The sequence below is a fragment of the Pristiophorus japonicus genome, chromosome 1 (genome assembly GCF_044704955.1).
Source record: "Pristiophorus japonicus isolate sPriJap1 chromosome 1, sPriJap1.hap1, whole genome shotgun sequence".
Classification (NCBI taxonomy): Eukaryota; Metazoa; Chordata; class Chondrichthyes; family Pristiophoridae; genus Pristiophorus; species Pristiophorus japonicus.
Window position 1 is genome coordinate 6728673 of NC_091977.1, and position 18209 is coordinate 6746881.

At 48.9% G+C, this 18209-nt stretch overlaps 1 protein-coding gene across 2 annotated transcripts in view; it reads right to left on the reverse strand.

The window, feature by feature from the left end:
• The window catches only part of LOC139262014 (complement component C7-like), a 174788-nt gene that overhangs the window by 129980 nt on the left and 26599 nt on the right, over window positions 1-18209 (reverse strand). For both annotated transcript variants that reach the window (XM_070877187.1, XM_070877182.1), the window contains exons 5-6: window positions 6364-6505; window positions 4511-4649 (exon numbers count right to left, since the gene is read on the reverse strand). In XM_070877187.1, the coding sequence (XP_070733288.1) occupies window positions 4511-4649; window positions 6364-6505 (281 nt within the window). The remainder of the gene's footprint in view (window positions 1-4510; window positions 4650-6363; window positions 6506-18209) is intronic.

The following is an 18209-nucleotide window of genomic DNA, read 5'->3' on the forward strand; positions in this document are numbered from 1 at the left end:
CAGTACCCAAAGCGGTGTATCTGTTTTGTAGGGAGATGACCACAGGAGACCCCTGCACTACCTTCCTTGCACTGCTCTTACTGTTGGTCTTCCATTCCCTATCTAGCTGTGGACCCTTTACCTGCGGTAAGACCAACTCACTAAACGTGCTATTCACGTCATTCTCAGCATTGTGGATGCTCCAGAGTTTATCTACCCTCAGCTCCAACTCCGCAACGCGGTCTGTCAGGAGCTGGAGGCGGATACACTTCCCTGGGACACCGGAGGCGTCCTTGATTTCCTACATGGTACAGGAGGAGCATAACACGTGTCCGAGCTCTCCTGCCATGATTTAACCCCTAGATTAACTTAATTTGGCAACAACAATGCTAAAGGTTACTTACTGAACTAGAAAAGAAAAAGAAAAGCTACTTACCAATCACCAGCCAATCACTTACCCCCTTGGCTGTGACGTCACCTTTCGATTTCTTTCTACTTCTTTTTATCCTTCTCACCCCGTTGCAGCTGCACAAGCACGTGGGCCTTTTATAGGCCTGCCTCAGCGATCTCCCGCCTCTCCAACGCACTTTGTGTTTCATGCACAAGTACCCCCAGGTCCCGCTGTACTGCAGCACTTTGCAAATTTTCTCCATTTAAATAATAACTTGCTCTTTGATTTTCCTGCCAAAGTGCAAGACCACACACTTTCCAACATTATACTCCATCTGCCAAATTTTTGCCCACTCACTTAGCCTGTTTATGTCCTTTTGCAGATTTTTTGCGTTCTCCTCACGCATTGCTTTTCCTCCCATCTTTGTACTGTCAGCAAACTTGGCTACGTTACACTCAGTCCCTTCCTCCAAGTCGTTAATATAGATTGTAAATAGTTGGGGTCCCAGCACTGATCCCTGCGACACCCCACTAGTTACTGATTGCCAACCCGAGAATGAACCGTTTATCTCGACTCTCTGTTCTCTGTTAGTTAGCCAATCCTCTATCCATGCTAATATATTACCCCCAACCCGTGAACTTTTATCTTGTGCAGTAACCTTTTATGTGGCACCTTGTCAAATGTCTTCTGGAAGTCCAAATACACCACATCCACTGGTTCCCCTTTATCCACCCTGTTCATTACATCCTCAAATAATTCCAGCAAATTTGTCAAAATTGACTTCCCCATCATAAATCCATGCTGACTCTGCCTGACTAAATTATGCTTTTCCAAATGTCTTACTACTGCTTCTTTAATAATGGACTCCAACATCATCCCAACCACAGATGTTAGGCTAACTGGTCTATAGTTTCCTGTTTTTTGTCAATGACAGTCCCTCGGAATCGAGGAAGACTTGCTTCCACTCTAAAAGTGAGTTCTCAGGTGACTGAACACTCCAATGCCGGAATTACAGTCTCTGTCACAGGTGGGACAGACAGTGGTTGAAGGAAAGGGTGGGTGGGGAGCCTGGTTTGCCGCACGCTCCTTCCGCTGCCTGCGCTTGGTTTCTGCATGCTCTCGGTGACGAGACTTGAGGTGCTCAGCGCCCTCCCGGATGCACTTCCTCCACTTAGGGCGGTCTTTGGCCAGGGGTGTCGGTGGGAATGTTGCACTTTATCAAGGAGGCTTTGAGGGTGTCCTTGTAACGTTTCCTTTGCCCACCTTGGGGCTCGCTTGCCGTGCAGGAGTTCCGAGTAGAGCACTTGCTTTGGGAATCTCGTGTCTGGCATGCGGACAATGTGGCCCGCCCAGCGGAGCTGGTCGAGTGTGGTCAGTGCTTCGATGCTGGGGATGTTGGCTTGATCGAGGACGCTAACGTTGGTGCGTCTGTCCTCCCAGGGGATTTGCAGGATCTTGGGTGTCAGAGCATGGGTGTCAATATGCATTTAAGTGGAGGCTAGATAAGCATATGTGGGAGAAGGGAATAGAGGGTAATAGAATCTTCGAATTACAGCGTCCTCTCATCCACTAGTTCTCGATGCTCCTGCCAATGGGAACAGTTTCTCTCTATCTCCTCTGTCCAGACCCACTCATGATTTTGAACACCTCTATATGCTGATAGAGTTAATGAGGAAAGACGGGAGGAGGCTCGAATGGGGCATAAATGCCGGCATGGACTGGTTGGGCCGAATGGCCTGTTCCTGTGCTGTATATCCTGTGTAATCCTATGTATCAGTGCAGGGCAAGGAGCCCCTAGATTGTGATTAGCCAGTGAGGGGTAGGCAGGTCGAGAGTTAGATATGCCTTGGCCTCCCCAGTGTGGTGAGTTTGGACTTCAACACGGAAGGTGTGAGGAGAGGAGAGGATGTATCGGTGGGGATTCGGAGAGAGGGCAGTTCAGGGGAACACTATCGTATATCGTGTCACATCAACGATAATTTAAGGATAGTGGTTGCACTTGGCAGATATGTCAGAGGCTTGGTCGGAGACCAATATTGTCAGGTAGGTATTGTGACTGTGAGAAAGGTAAACTATCCCTCCTCGTCCTTCTCTACCTGTCTGCAGCCTTTAACACAGTTGACCACTCTATCCTCCTCCAACACCTCTCCACCAGCGTCCAGCTGGGTGGGACTGCGCTCGCCTGGTTCCATTCTAATCTATCTAATCATAGCCAGAGAATCTCCTGCAATGGCTTCTCTTCCCGCCCCTGCATCGTTACCTCTGGTGCCCCCCAAGGATCTGTCTTTGGCCCCTCCTATTTCTCATCTACATGTTGACCCTTGGTGACATCATCCGAATACACGGAGTCAGTTCCCACATGTACGCTGATGACCCAGCTCTGCCTCACCACCACTTCCCTCGACCCCTCCTCGGTCTCTAAATTGTCAGACTGCCTGTCCGACATCCAGTTCTGGATGGGCAGAAATTTTCTCCAATTAAATATTGGGAAGCCTGAAGCCATTGTTTTCGGTCCCACCACAAACTCCGTTCCCTAGCCACTGACTCCATCCCTCTCCCCAACCTCTGTCTGAGGCTAAACCAGACTGTTCGCAACATTGGTGTCATATTTGACCCTGAAATGAGCTCCTGACCACATATTTGCAGCATAACTAAGACCGCCTATTTCCTATTTCCACCTCTGTAACGTCGCCTGTCTCCGCTCCTGCCTCAGCTCATCCGCTGCTGAAACCCTCATCCATGCGTTTGTTATCTCTAGACTTGATTATTCCAACGCACTCCTGGCTGGCCTCCCACATTCTACCCTACGCAAACTTGATGTCATGTAAAACTCGGCTGCCTGTGCCCTAACTCGCACCGAGTCCCGCTCACCCATCACCCTCTGTGCTCACTGACCTACATTGGCTCCCGGTTAAGTAACGCCTCGATTTCAAAATTCTCATCCTTGTTTTCGAATCCCTCCATGGCCCTCGCCCCCTCCCTATCTCTGTAATCTCCTCCAGCCCCACAACCCCCCGAGATGACTGCGCTCCTTTAATTCTGCCCTCCTGAGCATCCCTGATTATAATCGCTCCACCATCAGTGGCCGTGTCTTCTGTTTCCTGGGCCCCAAGCTCTGGAACCCCCTGCCTAAAGCTCTCTGCCTCTCTACCTCTCTTTCCTCTTTCAAGATGCTCCTTAAAACCTCCCTCTTGCACCAAGCTTTTGGTCAGCTGCGCTAAATTCTACTTATATTGATCGGAGTCAAATTTAAAATCTCATATTACTCCTGTGAAGGGCCTTGGGACATTTCACTATGTTAAAGGCGCTATATAAATACACGTTGCTGTTTTTGTTGTTGCACATTGATAACCGAAGGCTCAGGTTCTCTGACAGGAGACAGCACAGAGCAGCAATTGCAGTCACCGACCCCCTATCCTATTGTCGGTTGCATTTGAGAGAAATGTTCTCAAGTGTGAAATTAGAGTAGCTGTTATATCAACGCAACAACATGTGTGTTTAACAGACATTGCATTGTCCATCATAAGAACATAAGAAATAGGAGCAGGAGTAGACCATACGGCCCCTCGAGCCTGCTCCACCATTTAATACGATCATGGCTGATCCGATCATGGACTCAGGTCCACTTCCCCACCCGCTCCCCATAACCCCTTATTCCCTTATCGGTTAAGAAACTGTCTATCTCTGTCTTAAATTTATTCAGTGGCCCAGCTCCACAGCTCATTGAGGCAGCGAATTCCACAGATTTACAACCCTCTGAGAGAAGAAATTCCTCCTCATCTCAGTTTTAAATGGGCAGCCCCTTATTCTAAGACCATGCCCTCTAGTTCTAGTCTCCCCCATCAGTGGAAACATCCTCTCTGCATCCACCTTGTCAAGCCCCCTCATAATCTTATACGTTTCGATAAGATCACCTCTCATCCTTCTGAATTCCAATGAGTAGAGGCCCAACCTCCTCAACCTTTCCTCATAAGTCAACCCCGTCATCTCCATAATCAACCTAGTGAACCTTCTCTGAACAGCCTCCAAAGCAAGTATATCCTTTTGTAAATATGCAAACTAAAACTGCACGCACTACTCCAGGTGTGGCCTCACCAATACCCTGAAAACTGTATCAGATCCCCGTGCCGCTCCCTGTACCTGGAAGGTGTACTGCAGTGTGCTTTCCGGGAGACGGTAGAAGTGACGGTTATCTGCGCTGAAAATTTTCCGGCAAGTTCCTCCAAAAAATTTAGTATTGATTACAGCTCCCCGAAATATTCCTTTAATGATATCATATCTTAAAGAGAAAAATTCTGTGCATTAGCGTGCAGGAAACGAGAACAGACCTCGAAACTCACTCCTCTCACAGCCCATGTACACTCTCCCCTATCACCGACTCTACCCACACACACACACTCTCACACACACACTCACACATTCGCACTCAGACACACACACACAAACACACACACACACAGACACACACACACACAAACTCTCACACACAAACACACTCACACTCACACACACACACACAAACACACACACACACAACCTCTCACACACAAACACACTCACACACACAAACACACACACACACAGACACACACACACACAAACACACTCACACTCACACACACACACTCACACACACACACACACACAACCTCTCACACACACACAGACACACACACACACAAACTCTCACACACAAACACACTCACGCTCACACACACACACACACACACACAAACTCTCACACACAAACACACTCACACAAACACACTCACACTCACACACACACACACACACACGCACACACAACCTCTCACACACAAACACACTCACACACACACACACACAACCTCTCACACACAAACACACTCACACTCACACACACACACACACACACACACACAACCTCTCACACACAAACACACACACACACACACACAAACTCTCACACACAAACACACTCACACACACAAACACACACACACACACATACACATACTCACACACTCACAGACACACATTCACATTCACTCACACACTCACTCACTCACATACACACTCACACATTCACACTCACTCACACACACACACTCACAGACACACATTCACGCTCACTCACACACACACACACTCACACACACACACACTCACACACACTCACACACACCCATTCACACTTAGTCACATACACACACACACATACACACACACACACATGCACACTCAGTCACATACACACACACACACACACACACAGTTGCATACACACTCACACACACACACTCATATTCACACTCACTCACACACACACACACTCACACACACACACACACACACACTCACATTCACACTCACACACACACACACACACACACACACATAAACACACACTCACTCACACACACACACACATAAACACACACACATACACATACACTCTCCCACACACTCACCTACACTTCTACAGATTCTCACACACACTCACGCCACTCAGGTCCAGTCCCATAGGGAAGCTCTCCTCAGACCCTGACCATTCACCATAACCCCACAATGCCCGTCGCCCTTACCCATTGTCACCATAACCCCACAATGCCCGGGACCCTTACCCATTGTCATCATAACCCCACAATGCCCGGCGCCCTTACCCATTGTCACCATAACCCCACAATGCCCGGCACCCTTACCCGTTGTCACCATAACCCCACAATGCCCGGCACCCTTACCCATTGTCACCATAACCCCACAATGCCTGGTGCCCTTATCCATTGTCACCATAACCCCACAATGCCCGGCACCCTTACCCATTGTCACCATAGCCTCACAATGCCCGGTGCCCTTACCCATTGTCACCATAACCCCACAATGCCCGGCACCCTTACCCATTGTCACCATAACCCCACAATGCCCGGCACCCTTACCCATTGTCACCATAACCCCACAATGCCCGGCACCCTTACCCATTGTCACCATAACCCCACAATGCCCGGTACCCTTACCCATTCCCAGTCAGTTCAGCCTGCGCTGGGATTTGATCGATATCACATGAAAACTTGCGATTGTCGCAGTTGGTCTCGTCCGATCCATCTCCCTCACAGTCCTCGTCTCCATTACACAGGAGTGTCTGACTGACACACTGGCCTGAGACAGAACAAAAGCCACAGGTTACTGCTAGTCACCTGGCAAAAACCCATGCCTCGGTTTGGGCGCATCAACCCAAGACCCCGAGACAACAATAAACCGACATTCAATTCAGCTTCGAAAGTCGCCCGCCATTCAGGGTGACCATGGAGTCAGAAGTGAGGCACTTCCCCCGGGGAGACACTCATAACATCCAGAACAGTTCAACTTCTGCACCCAGTAACACTCCCAGGGCAGGTACCGCATGGGTTAGATACAGAGTAAAGCTCCCTCTACATTGTCCCATCGAACACTCCCAGGGCAGATACAGCACGGGGTTAGATACAGAGTAAAGCTCCCTCTACATAGAAACAGAAAATAGGTGCAGGAGTAGGCCATTCGGCCTTTCGAGTCTGCACCGCCATTCAATATGATCATGGCTGATCATTCACCTCAGTACCCCTTTCCTGCTTTCTCTCCATACCCCTTGATCCCTTTAGCCGTAAGGGCCATATCTAACTCCCTCTTGAATATATCCAATGAACTGTCCTCAACAACTCTCTGTGGCAGGGAATTCCACAGGTTAACAACTCTCTGAGTGAAGACGTTTCTCCTCATCTCAGTCCTAAATGGCCTACCCCTTATCCTTAGACGGTGACCCCTGGTTCTGGACTTCCCCAACATCGGGAACATTCTTCCTGTATCTAACCTGTCCAGTCCCGTCAGAATTCTCTGTTTCTATGAGATCCCCTCTCATCCTTCTAAACTCCAGTGAATAAAGGACCAGTTGATCCAGTAAAGTCCTGTCCCTGCAGTACAGACTTACAGTTGGTGTGAGGGGAGCGACCTATCAAAAGCCCAGCGGGAGATCGAGAGCCAGTGGCAGTTGGTGAGAGGGGAGCGACCTGTCAAAGGCCCAGCGGGAGATCGAGAGCCAGCGTACCGGTGCAGCTGCAGCGGGAGAGAAAGCAAAATAGAAGTAGAAAGTAATCAAAAAGTGACGTCACAGCCAATGTGGTAAGTGATTGGCTGGTGATTGGTGAGTAGCTTTTCTTTTCTTTTTTATATCAGTAAGTGAACTGCAACATTGTTATTACCAATTTAAGGGTATCTAAGGTTAAGACATGGCAGGAGAGCTCGGTCAAGTGATATGCTCCTCCTGTACCATGTGGGAACTCGGGGGCACTTCCGGTGTCCCTGGGCGCTACGTGTGTGGGAAGTGTATCCGCCTCGAGCTCTTGACGGTCCGCGTTGCGGAATTGGAGCTGAGGGTGGATTCACTCTGGAGCATCCACGATGCTGAGAATGACGTGAGTATCACGTGTAGTGAGTTGGTCTTACCGCAGGAGAAGGGTCCACAGCCAGATAGGGAATGGAAGACCAGCAGGAAGAGCAGTGAAAGAAAGATAGTGCAGGGGTCCCCTGTGGTCATCCCCCTGCAAAACAGATACACTGCTTTGAGTACTGTTGGGGAGGATGACTCATCAGGGGAGGGCAGCAGCAGCCAAGTTCATGGCACCGTAGGTGGCTCTGCTGCAAAGGAGGGCAGGAAAAAGAGTGGGAGCGCGATAGTGATAGGGGATTTGATGGTGAGGGGAATAGATAGGCGTTTCTGCGGACGCAACCGAGACTCCAGGATGGTATGTTGCCTCCCTGGTGCAAGAGTCAAGGATGTCTCGGAGCGGGTGCAGGACATTCTGAAATGGGAGGGAGAACAGCCAGTTGTCGTGGTGCACATTGGTACCAACGACATAGGTAAAAAAAGGGATGAGGTCCTACGAAAAGAATTTAAGGAGCTAGGAGCTAAATTAAAAAGTAGGACCTCAAAAGTAGTAATCTCGGGATTGCTACCAGCGCCACGTGCTAGTCAGAGTAGGAATCGCAGGATAGCGCGATGAATACATGGCTTGAGCAGTGGTGCAGCAGGGAGGGATTCAAATTCTTGGGGCATTGGAACCGGTTCTGGGGGAGGTGGGACCAGTACAAACCGGACGGTCTGCACCTGGGCAGGTCCGGAACCAATGTCCTAGGGGGAGTGTTTGCTAGTGCTGTTGGGGAGGAGTTAAACTAATATGGCAGGGGGATGGGAACCAATGCAGGGAGACAGAGGGAGACAAAAATGAGGCAAAAGCAAAAGACAGAAAGGAGATGAGGAAAAGTGGAGGGCAGAGAAACCCAAGGCAAAGAACAAAAAGGGCCACTGTACAGCAAAATTCTAGAAGGACAAAGGGTGTTAAAAAAGCAAGCCTGAAGGCTTTGTGTCTTAATGCAAGGAGTATCCGCAATAAGGTGGATGAATTAACTGTGCAAATAGATGTTAACAAATATGATGTGATTGGGATTACGGAGACGTGGCTCCAGGATGATCAGGGCTGGGAACTCAACATCCAGGGGTATTCAACATTCAGGAAGGATAGAATAAAAGGAAATGGAGGTGGGGTAGCATTGCTGGTTAAAGAGGAGATTAATGCAATAGTTAGGAAAGACATTAGCTTGGATGATGTGGAATCTATATGGGTAGAGCTGCAGAACACTAAAGGGCAAAAATCGTTAGTGGGAGTTGGGTACAGACCTCCAAACAGTAGTAGTGATGTTGGGGAGGGTATCAAACAGGAAATTAGGAGTGCATGCAATAAAGGTGCAGCAGTTATAATGGGTGACTTTAATATGCACATAGATTGGGCTAGCCAAACTGGAAGCAATACAGTGGAGGAGGATTTCCTGGAATGCATAAGGGATGGTTTTCTAGACCAATATGTCGAGGAACCAACTAGGGGGGAGGCCATCTTAGACTGGGTGTTGTGTAATGAGAGAGGATTAATTAGCAATCTCATTGTGCGAGGCCCCTTGGGGAAGAGTGACCATAATATGGTGGAATTCTGCATTAGGATGGAGAATGAAACAGTTAATTCAGAGACCATGGTCCAGAACTTAAAGAAGGGTAACTTTGAAGGTATGAGGCGTGAATTGGCTAGGATAGATTGGCGAATGATACTTAAGGGGTTGACTGTGGATGGGCAATGGCAGACATTTAGAAACCGCATGGATGAATTACAACAATTGTACATTCCTGTCTGGCGTAAAAATAAAAAAGGGAAGGTGGCTCAACCGTGGCTATCTAGGGAAATCAGGGATAGTATTAAAGCCAAGGAAATGGCATACAAATTGGCCAGAAATAGCAGCAAACCTGGGGACTGGGAGAAATTTAGAACTCAGCAGAGGAGGACAAAGGGTTTGATTAGGGCAGGGAAAATGGAGTACGAGAAGAAGCTTGCAGGGAACATTAAGGCGGATTGCAAAAGTTTCTATAAGTATGTAAAGAGAAAAAGGTTAGTAAAGACAAATGTAGGTCCCCTGCAGTCAGAATCAGGGGAAGTCATAACGGGGAACAAAGAAATGGCAGACAAATTGAACAAGTACTTTGGTTCAGTATTCACTAAGGAGGACACAAACAACCTTCCGGATTAGAAAGTGGTCAGAGGGTCTATTAAGGAGGAGGAACTGAGGAAAATCTTTATTCGTCGGGAAATTGTGTTGGGGAAATTGATGGGATTGAAGGCCGATAAATCCCCAGGGCCTGATGGACTGCATCCCAGAGTACTTAAGGAGGTGGCCTTGGAAATAGCGGATGCATTGACAGTCATTTTCCAACATTCCATTGACTCTGGATCAGTTCCTATCGAGTGGAGGGTAGCCAATATAACCCCACTTTTTAAAAAAGGAGGGAGAGAGAAAGCAGTGAATTATAGACCGTTCAGCCTGACCTCAGTAGTGGGTAAAATGATGGAATCAATTATTAAGGATGTCATAGCAGCGCATTTGGAAAATGGTGACATGATAGGTCCAAGTCAGCATGGATTTGTAAAAGGGAGATCATGCTTGACAAATCTTCTGGAATTTTTTGAGGATGTTTCCAATAAAGTGGACAAAGGAGTACCAGTTGATGTGGTATATTTGGACTTTCAGAAGGCTTTCGACAAGGTCCCACACAGGAGATTAATGTGCAAAGTTAAAGCACATGGGATTGGGGGTAGTGTGCTGACGTGGATTGAGAACTGGTTGTCAGACAGGAAGCAAAGAGTAGGAGTAAATGGGTACTTTTCGGAATGGCAGGCAGTGACTAGTGGGGTACCGCAGGGTTCTGTGCTGGGGCCCCAGCTGTTTACATTGTACATTAATGATTTAGACGAGGGGATTAAATGTAGTATCTCCAAATTTGCGGATGACACTAAGTTGGGTGGCAGTGTGAGCTGCGAGGAGGATGCTATGAGGCTACAGAGTGACTTGGATAGGTTAGGTGAGTGGGCAAATGCGTGGCAGATGAAGTATAATGTGGATAAATGTGAGGTTATCCACTTTGGTGGTAAAAACAGAGAGACAGACTATTATCTGAATGGTGACAGATTAGGAAAAGGGAAGGTGCAACGAGACCTGGGTGTCATGGTACATCAGTCATTGAAGGTTGGCATGCAGGTACAGCAGGCGGTTAAGAAAGCAAATGGCATGTTGGCCTTCATAGCGAGGGGATTTGAGTACAGGGGCAGGGAGGTGTTGCTACAGTTGTACAGGGCCTTGGTGAGGCCACACCTGGAGTATTGTGTACAGTTTTGGTCTCCTAACTTGAGGAAGGACATTCTTGCTATTGAGGGAGTGCAGCGAAGATTCACCAGACTGATTCCCGGGATGGTGGGACTGACCTATCAAGAAAGACTGGATCAACCGGGCTTGTATTCACTGGAGTTCAGAAGAGTGAGAGGGGACCTCATAGAAACGTTTAAAATTCTGACGGGTTTGGACAGGTTGGATGCAGGAAGAATGTTCCCAATGTTGGGGAAGTCCAGAACCAGGGGTCACAGTCTAAGGATAAGGGGTAAGCCATTTAGGACCGAGATAAGGAGAAACTTCTTCACCCAGAGAGTGGTGAACCTGTGGAATTCTCTACCACAGGAAGTAGTTGAGGCCAATTCACTAAATATATTCAAAAGGGAGTTAGATGAAGTCCTTACTACTCGGGGGATCAAGGGGTGTGGCGTGAAAGCAGGAAGTGGGTACTGAAGTTTCATGTTCAGCCATGAACTCATTGAATGGCGGTGCAGGCTAGAAGGGTTGAATGGCCTGCTCCTGCACCTATTTTCTATGTTTCTATGTTTCTATGAGGCACATGCTGAAGTCAATGCCACTCTGGACCTGCACCTTTATTTCACAGCTCTCGAATGCCACACTTGCCTAAGACCTGCCTTTATATACCTGTGTGGGACAGGTATGCAGTGTCTCCTGCAAGTGCACCCCTGGTGGTAAGGTATGCTTGTGGTTACAGGTCATATCGAGTTATAGTCATATATAGCATGGTAAGATACAGATATGTACAGTAGTGTGAGATGCATGACATCACCCTCCCCCAAGGTCTTATTGTCTTTGTAGATTCAGTCTCTCAGGTGGTCTACGCTCTCGCGTGGAGCATCTTAGTTGTGGTTCAGTTGTTTGCCTTGGTGCCTGTTTTTCTTTCGGTGTGATTGCTGGTATCTCGCCTGGGCTGTCTGTTTCGTTCAGTATGATTGTTGGTATCTCGTCTGGGCTGTCTGTTGAGATTGCCCTTTCCTCAGGTTGTTCCCTCTGTCTGTCCACCAGGTGTGGTGTGAGTTCCACATTGTAGTCTGCCTCTGGTTCTGCAGTGTTGTTGGTAAATCTACTTTTGACTTGATCTACATGCCTCCGGCAGGTTTGGCCATTGTCCATTTGTACTACCAGTAGCCTGTTTCCTTCCTTGACTGTTACTGTCCCTGCAAGCCATTTGGGACCCCTGCCATAGTTTAGCACAAACACTTTGTCCCCTATCTCATTCCACCTCCCCCTCGAATTTCGGTCATGGTACTCAGTTAGCTTCCTGCGCTTTGCCTCAATGACTTCATGCAGGTCTGGAAGGATTAACGAGAGCCTTGTCTTCAAGGTCCATTTCATCAATAGTTGCGTGGGGGGAACCCCAGTCAGCGAATGTGGACGAGATCTGTATGCCAGCAGCAGTCGCGACAGGCGGCCCTGCAGCGTGGGACCTTGGATTTTAAGCATGCCCTGTTTAATAATTTGCACTGCTCGCTCTACCTGGCCATTGGAGACTGGCTTGAACGGTACCGTCTTAGCGTAATTTATGCCGTGGTCAACTATGAAATCTTGGAATTCTGCGCTGGTGAAGCACGGACCATTATCACTGACCAATATGTCAGGAATGCCGTGCATTGCAAACATGGTTCCAAGGCTCTCCACAGTGGTGGAGGTGGTGCTTGAGTTTAAAATGGTGCACTCAATCCACTTTGAAAATTCATCGACGACTCGAGGAACATTTTGCCCATGAATGGGCCCGCATAGTCTACGTGCACCCGCGACCACGGTTTGGTGGGCCAGGGCCAGGGGTTCAGGGGGCCTCCCTGGGGGCATTGCTGAGTTGGGCATAAATGGTGCTCCGTCGGACGCAGAGCTCCAAGTCTGCATTAATGCCAGGCCACCACACGTGGGATCTGGCTATGGCCTTCATGAGAACGATCCCCGGATGCTCGCAATGGCGCTCCCGGACAAACGCCTCTCTGCCTCGCAGAGGCATAACTACTCGGCTGCCCCAAATCAGGCAGTCTGCCTGTAGTGATAGTTCATGCATGCGCCTATGGAAAGGTTTGGTCTCCTCGGGGCAGGCATCGTGAGCCTCTGCCCAGTCACTGGTTAAGACACATCTTTTGACTAAGGATAACGTGGGGTCGCTGGCCGTCCAGGCTCTGATTTGGCGAGCCGTCATGGGCGATCCTGTGGATTCAAAGGCATTGATTGCCATGACCATCTCACAGTCCTGTTCGTCAGACCCTTCCATGGTCGCCAGGGATAGCCTGCTGAGTGCGTCGGCACAGTTGTCTGTGCCTGGTCTGTGCCTTATGGTATAGTCGTAGGACGCCAGCATGAGTGCCCACCGTTGAATTCGCGCCGAGGCGTTGGCGTTTATTGCCTTGCTCTCAGATAGAAGGGACGTGAGGGGCTTGTGGTCAGTTTCTAACGTGAACTTGGCCCCGAAAAGGTATTGGTGCGACTTTTTGACACCGTACACGCACGCGAGCGCCTCCTTCTCCACCATACCGTACCCGCGCTCCGCCTGCGAAAGTGACCTGGAGGCATAAGCTATGGGTTGTAAATGACCCTCACCATTGACATGTTGTAAAACGCACCCGACCCCATACGCTGACGCATCACATGTAAGAACTAGCTTTTTACCTGGATCAAAAAAAGCCAAAACACTGTTGGAACATAGAAGGTTGCGTGCCTTATTGAAGGCGCATTCCTGGGCGTCCCCCCAAAACCAATCGCACCCCTTCCTGAGTAGCACATGGAGAGGCTCCAGCAGATAGCTCAAGTTCTCCATAAAGTTCCCAAAGTAATTGAGTAGCCCGAGAAAGGCGCGCAGTTCTGAGACATTCCGGGGCCTGGGTGCCAGGCGAATTGCTTCTGTTTTGGACTCTGTTGGGCGGATTCCACCAGCGGCAATCCTTCTGCCCAAGAATTCAACCTCGGGCGCAAGAAACAGACACTTGGATTTCTTAACTCTTAGGCCTACCCGATCCAACCGCTTTAGTACTTCCTCCAAATTACGGAGATGGGAGTCGGTGTCCCTGCCCGTGATGAGTATGTCGTCTTGAAACACAACCGTCCCCAGGATGGACTTGAGCAGACTCTCCATGTTGCGCTGGAATATAGCAGCTGTTGACCTGATGCCAAATGGGCATCGATTGTACATGAAAAGGCCTCGATGTGTGTTGATGGTGGTGAGTAGCTTAGACTCGTTGGTCAGTTCATGCGTCATATACACAGATGTGAGATCTAGTTTCGAGAAAAGTTTTCCTCCAGCCAATGTGGCAAATAAGTCCTCCGCTCTGGGCAGCGGGTATAGGTCCTGTAGGGAGATTTGTAATCCCCACAGATCCGTATGGATCCATCAGGCTTCATGACTGGGACGATGGGCTAAATTCCACGGCTAAGATAATGCCTTCCCGCAGAAGCCTGTCCAGTTCATGTTCAATCTTTTCCCTCATCACATAGGGCACAGCTCTAGCCTTGTGATGGACTGGTCTAGCATCCTGTGTGATGTAGATTTTAACTTTAGCCCCTTAGAAGGTGCCCACACCTGGCTGAAAGAGATGTTCAAATAGACTTAGAACTGTTGAGCAGGAGGTCCGTTCCTCTAATGACATGGCATGAACATCATCCCATTTCCAATTTAGTTTTGCCAGCCAGCTTCTCCCCAACAGTGCTGGTAGATCTCCAGGGACAATCCACAGGGGAAGTCGGTTCACCGTCCCTTTGTGTGTGACAGAGAGCATGGCACTGACAAGGACTGGGACGATTTCTTTGGTATAGGTCCTTAGTTTGGTGTCGACCCTTGTGAGTTTTGGTCTGTTGCTTTTGTGCGGCCACAGCTGTTCAAATTGTTGAACGCTCATGAGGGATTGACTCGCTCCCGTATCCAGTTCCATGTTGACGGGTATCCCGTTGAGTAGGAGCCTCATCATTATTGGAGGCGTCTTGTTGTAAGAACAGCGGCCATTGATCGTGCTGATCTGCTGTACCTCGGTGTCCCGGGCACTGTCCACACCGTTTTCTGGTCTGCTTTCCAACCCTTCCGATTCGTATACCAGCCGAGCTGCTGTTTTTCTGCACATGCGGGCCAGATGCCCTGTATAGTCGCAGTTTCTGTAAACGGCATGCTGAAATTGACACCCCCTTGTTGAGTGCCTTCCCCCACACCTCCAGCACAGACCGCTTCCATTGTTTCCGAAGGATGAGCTGGTATGGCTGATCTCTCTTGAGCTTCTCTCAGTTTGTAGTTAATTGCTCGCATTGTGGGTTGATGAGGTGTGAACGGCCGTTCATGTGGCCCTTGATGGCTTCTGGCGCCACTGAGGGCCTGCTCTCCTGTCTTTGTCTGTGTGTGGGGGTAGCGGCTTGTTTCACGCTGTGAACCCTTTCGTTCGTTGTCGTACCCGCAGTATAGATCAACCTCGTTTCTTCTTCTCCTGCCATGAATGTCTGTGCCACCAGTGCTGCTGCCTCTCGGGTCAAGTTCTTAGTCTCTATGAGCTTTCGGAATATGCCTGCGTTGGCTATTCCTTCAATAAAAAAGTCTCTCAGTAATTCTCTCCTCAGTTCATCAGAGAACTCACATAAACTAGCCAACTTCCGAAGTTCCGCCACGAAGTCGGGTATGCTCTGGCCCACACAGCGTCTGTAGTTGTAGAACCTGTGTCTGGCCATGTGTAGGCTGCTCGCTGGCATCAGGTGGTCCCGTACCAGTGTGCTCAACTCTTCAAACGACTTGCTTGCTCGTTTCTCAGGGGCCAGCAGTTCCTTCATTAAGGCGTATGTTTTCGAGCCACAGCTGGTCAAGAGATGGGTTCTTCTCTTGTCTGCCTTATCGTTGCCCAACCAGTCTTTGGTTACAAAGCTTTGCTGGAGTCTTTCTATAAAGTCCTCCCAATTATCTCCAGCATTGTATTTTTCATCTGAGCCATTGGTCGCCATTCTGTGGATTCTGTAATCCCGTAACTCGTCGCCACTGTAAAGTCCTGTCCCTGCAGTACAGACTCACACGAGGCACATGCTGAAGTCAAGGTCACTCAGGACCTGCACCTTTAGTTCACAGCTCTCGAATGCCACACTTGCCTGAGACATATGTTTATATACCTGTGTGGAACAGGTATGCAGTGTCTCCTGCAAGTGCACCCCTGATGGTAAGGTATGCTTGTGGTTACATGTCATATCTAGTTACAGTTATGTATAGCATGGTAAGATACAATTTTGTACTGTAGTGTGAGATACATGACAGATCCAGTCTCTCCTCAGATGTCAGTCCAGCCATCCCAGGAATCAGTCTGGTGAACCATCGCTGCACTCCCTCAATAGCAAGAACGTCCTTCCTCAGATTAGGAGACCAAACTGAACACAATATTCCAGGGGAGGCTTCACTAAGGCCCTGTACAACTGCAGTAAGACCTCCCTGCTCCTATATTCAAATCCCCTTGCTATTAAGGCCAACATACCAATTGCCTTCTTCACCGCCTGATGTACCTGCATACCAACTTTCAATGACTGATGAATCATGACACCCAGGTCTCGTTGCACCTCCCCTTTTACTAATTTGCTGCCATTCAGATAATATTCTGCCTTCATGTTTTTGCCCCAAAAAAGGATAACCTCACATTTATCCACATTATACTGCATCTGCCTTGCATTTGCCCACTCACCTAACCTGTCCAAGTCACCCTGCAGCCTCTTAGTGTCCTCCTCACAGTTCACACCACCACCCAGTTTAGTGTCATCCGCACACTTGGAGATATTACACTTAATTACTTCATCTAAATCATTGATGTATATTATAAATATCTGGGGTCCCAGCACTGAGCCCTGTGGCACCCCACTAGTCACTGCCTGCCATTCTGAAAAGGACCCGTTTATCCCGACTCTCTGCTTTCTGTCTGCCAACCAATTCTCTATCCACATCAGTATATTACCCCCAATACCATGTGCTTTAATTTTGCACACCGATCTCTTGTGTGGGACCTTGTCAAATGCCTTTTGAAAGTCCAAATACACCACATGCACTGGTTCTCCCTTGTCCACTCTAAAAATCCTCAAAAAATTCTAGAAGATTTGCCAAGCATGATTTGCCATCAAACACTCCCAGGGCAGTTCCAGCATGGGTTAGATACAGAGTAAAGCTCCCTGTACACTGTCCCATCAAACACTCCCAGGGCAGGTACAGCATGGGTTAGATACAGAGTAAAGCTCCCTCTACACTGTCCCATCAAACACTCCCAGGGCAGGTACAGCACAGGTTAGATACAGAGTAAAGCTCCCTCTACACTGTCCCATCAAACACTCCCAGGGCAGGTACAGCACGGGTTAGATACAGAGTAAAGCTCCCTCCACACTGTCCCATCAAACACTCCCAGGGCTGGTACAGCACGGGGTTAGATACAGAGTAAAGCTCCCTCTACACTGTCCCATCAAACACTCCCAGGGCAGGTACAGCACGGGGTTAGATACAGAGTAAAGCTCCCTCTACACTGCCCCATCAAACACTCCCAGGGCAGGTACAGCACGGGGTTAGATACAGAGTAAAGTTCCCTCTACACTGTCCCATCAAACACTCCCAGGGCAGCTACAGAATGGGTTAGATACAGAGTAAAGCTCCCTCTACACTGTCCCATCAAACACTCCCAGGGCAGGTACAGCACAGGTTAGATACAGAGTAAAGCTCCCTCTACACTGTCCCATCAAACACTCCCATGGCAGGTACAGCACAGGTTAGATACAGAGTAAAGCTCCCTCTACACTGTCCCATCAAACACTCCCAGGGCAGGTACAGGGGGTAATATACAGAGTAAAGCTCCCTCTACACTGTCCCATCAAACACTCCCAGGGCAGGTACAGCACAGGGTTAGATACAGAGTAAAGCTCCCTCTACACTGTCCCATCAAACACTCCCAGGGCAGGTACAGCACGGGTTAGATACAGAGTAAAGTTCCCTCTACACTGTCCCATCAAACACTCCCAGGGCAGGTACAGGGGGTTAGATACAGAGTAAAGCTCCCTCTACACTGTCCCATCAAACACTCCCAGGGCAGGTACAGGGGGTTAGATACAGAGTAAAGCTCCCTCTACACTGTCCCATCACACACTCCCAGGGCTGGTA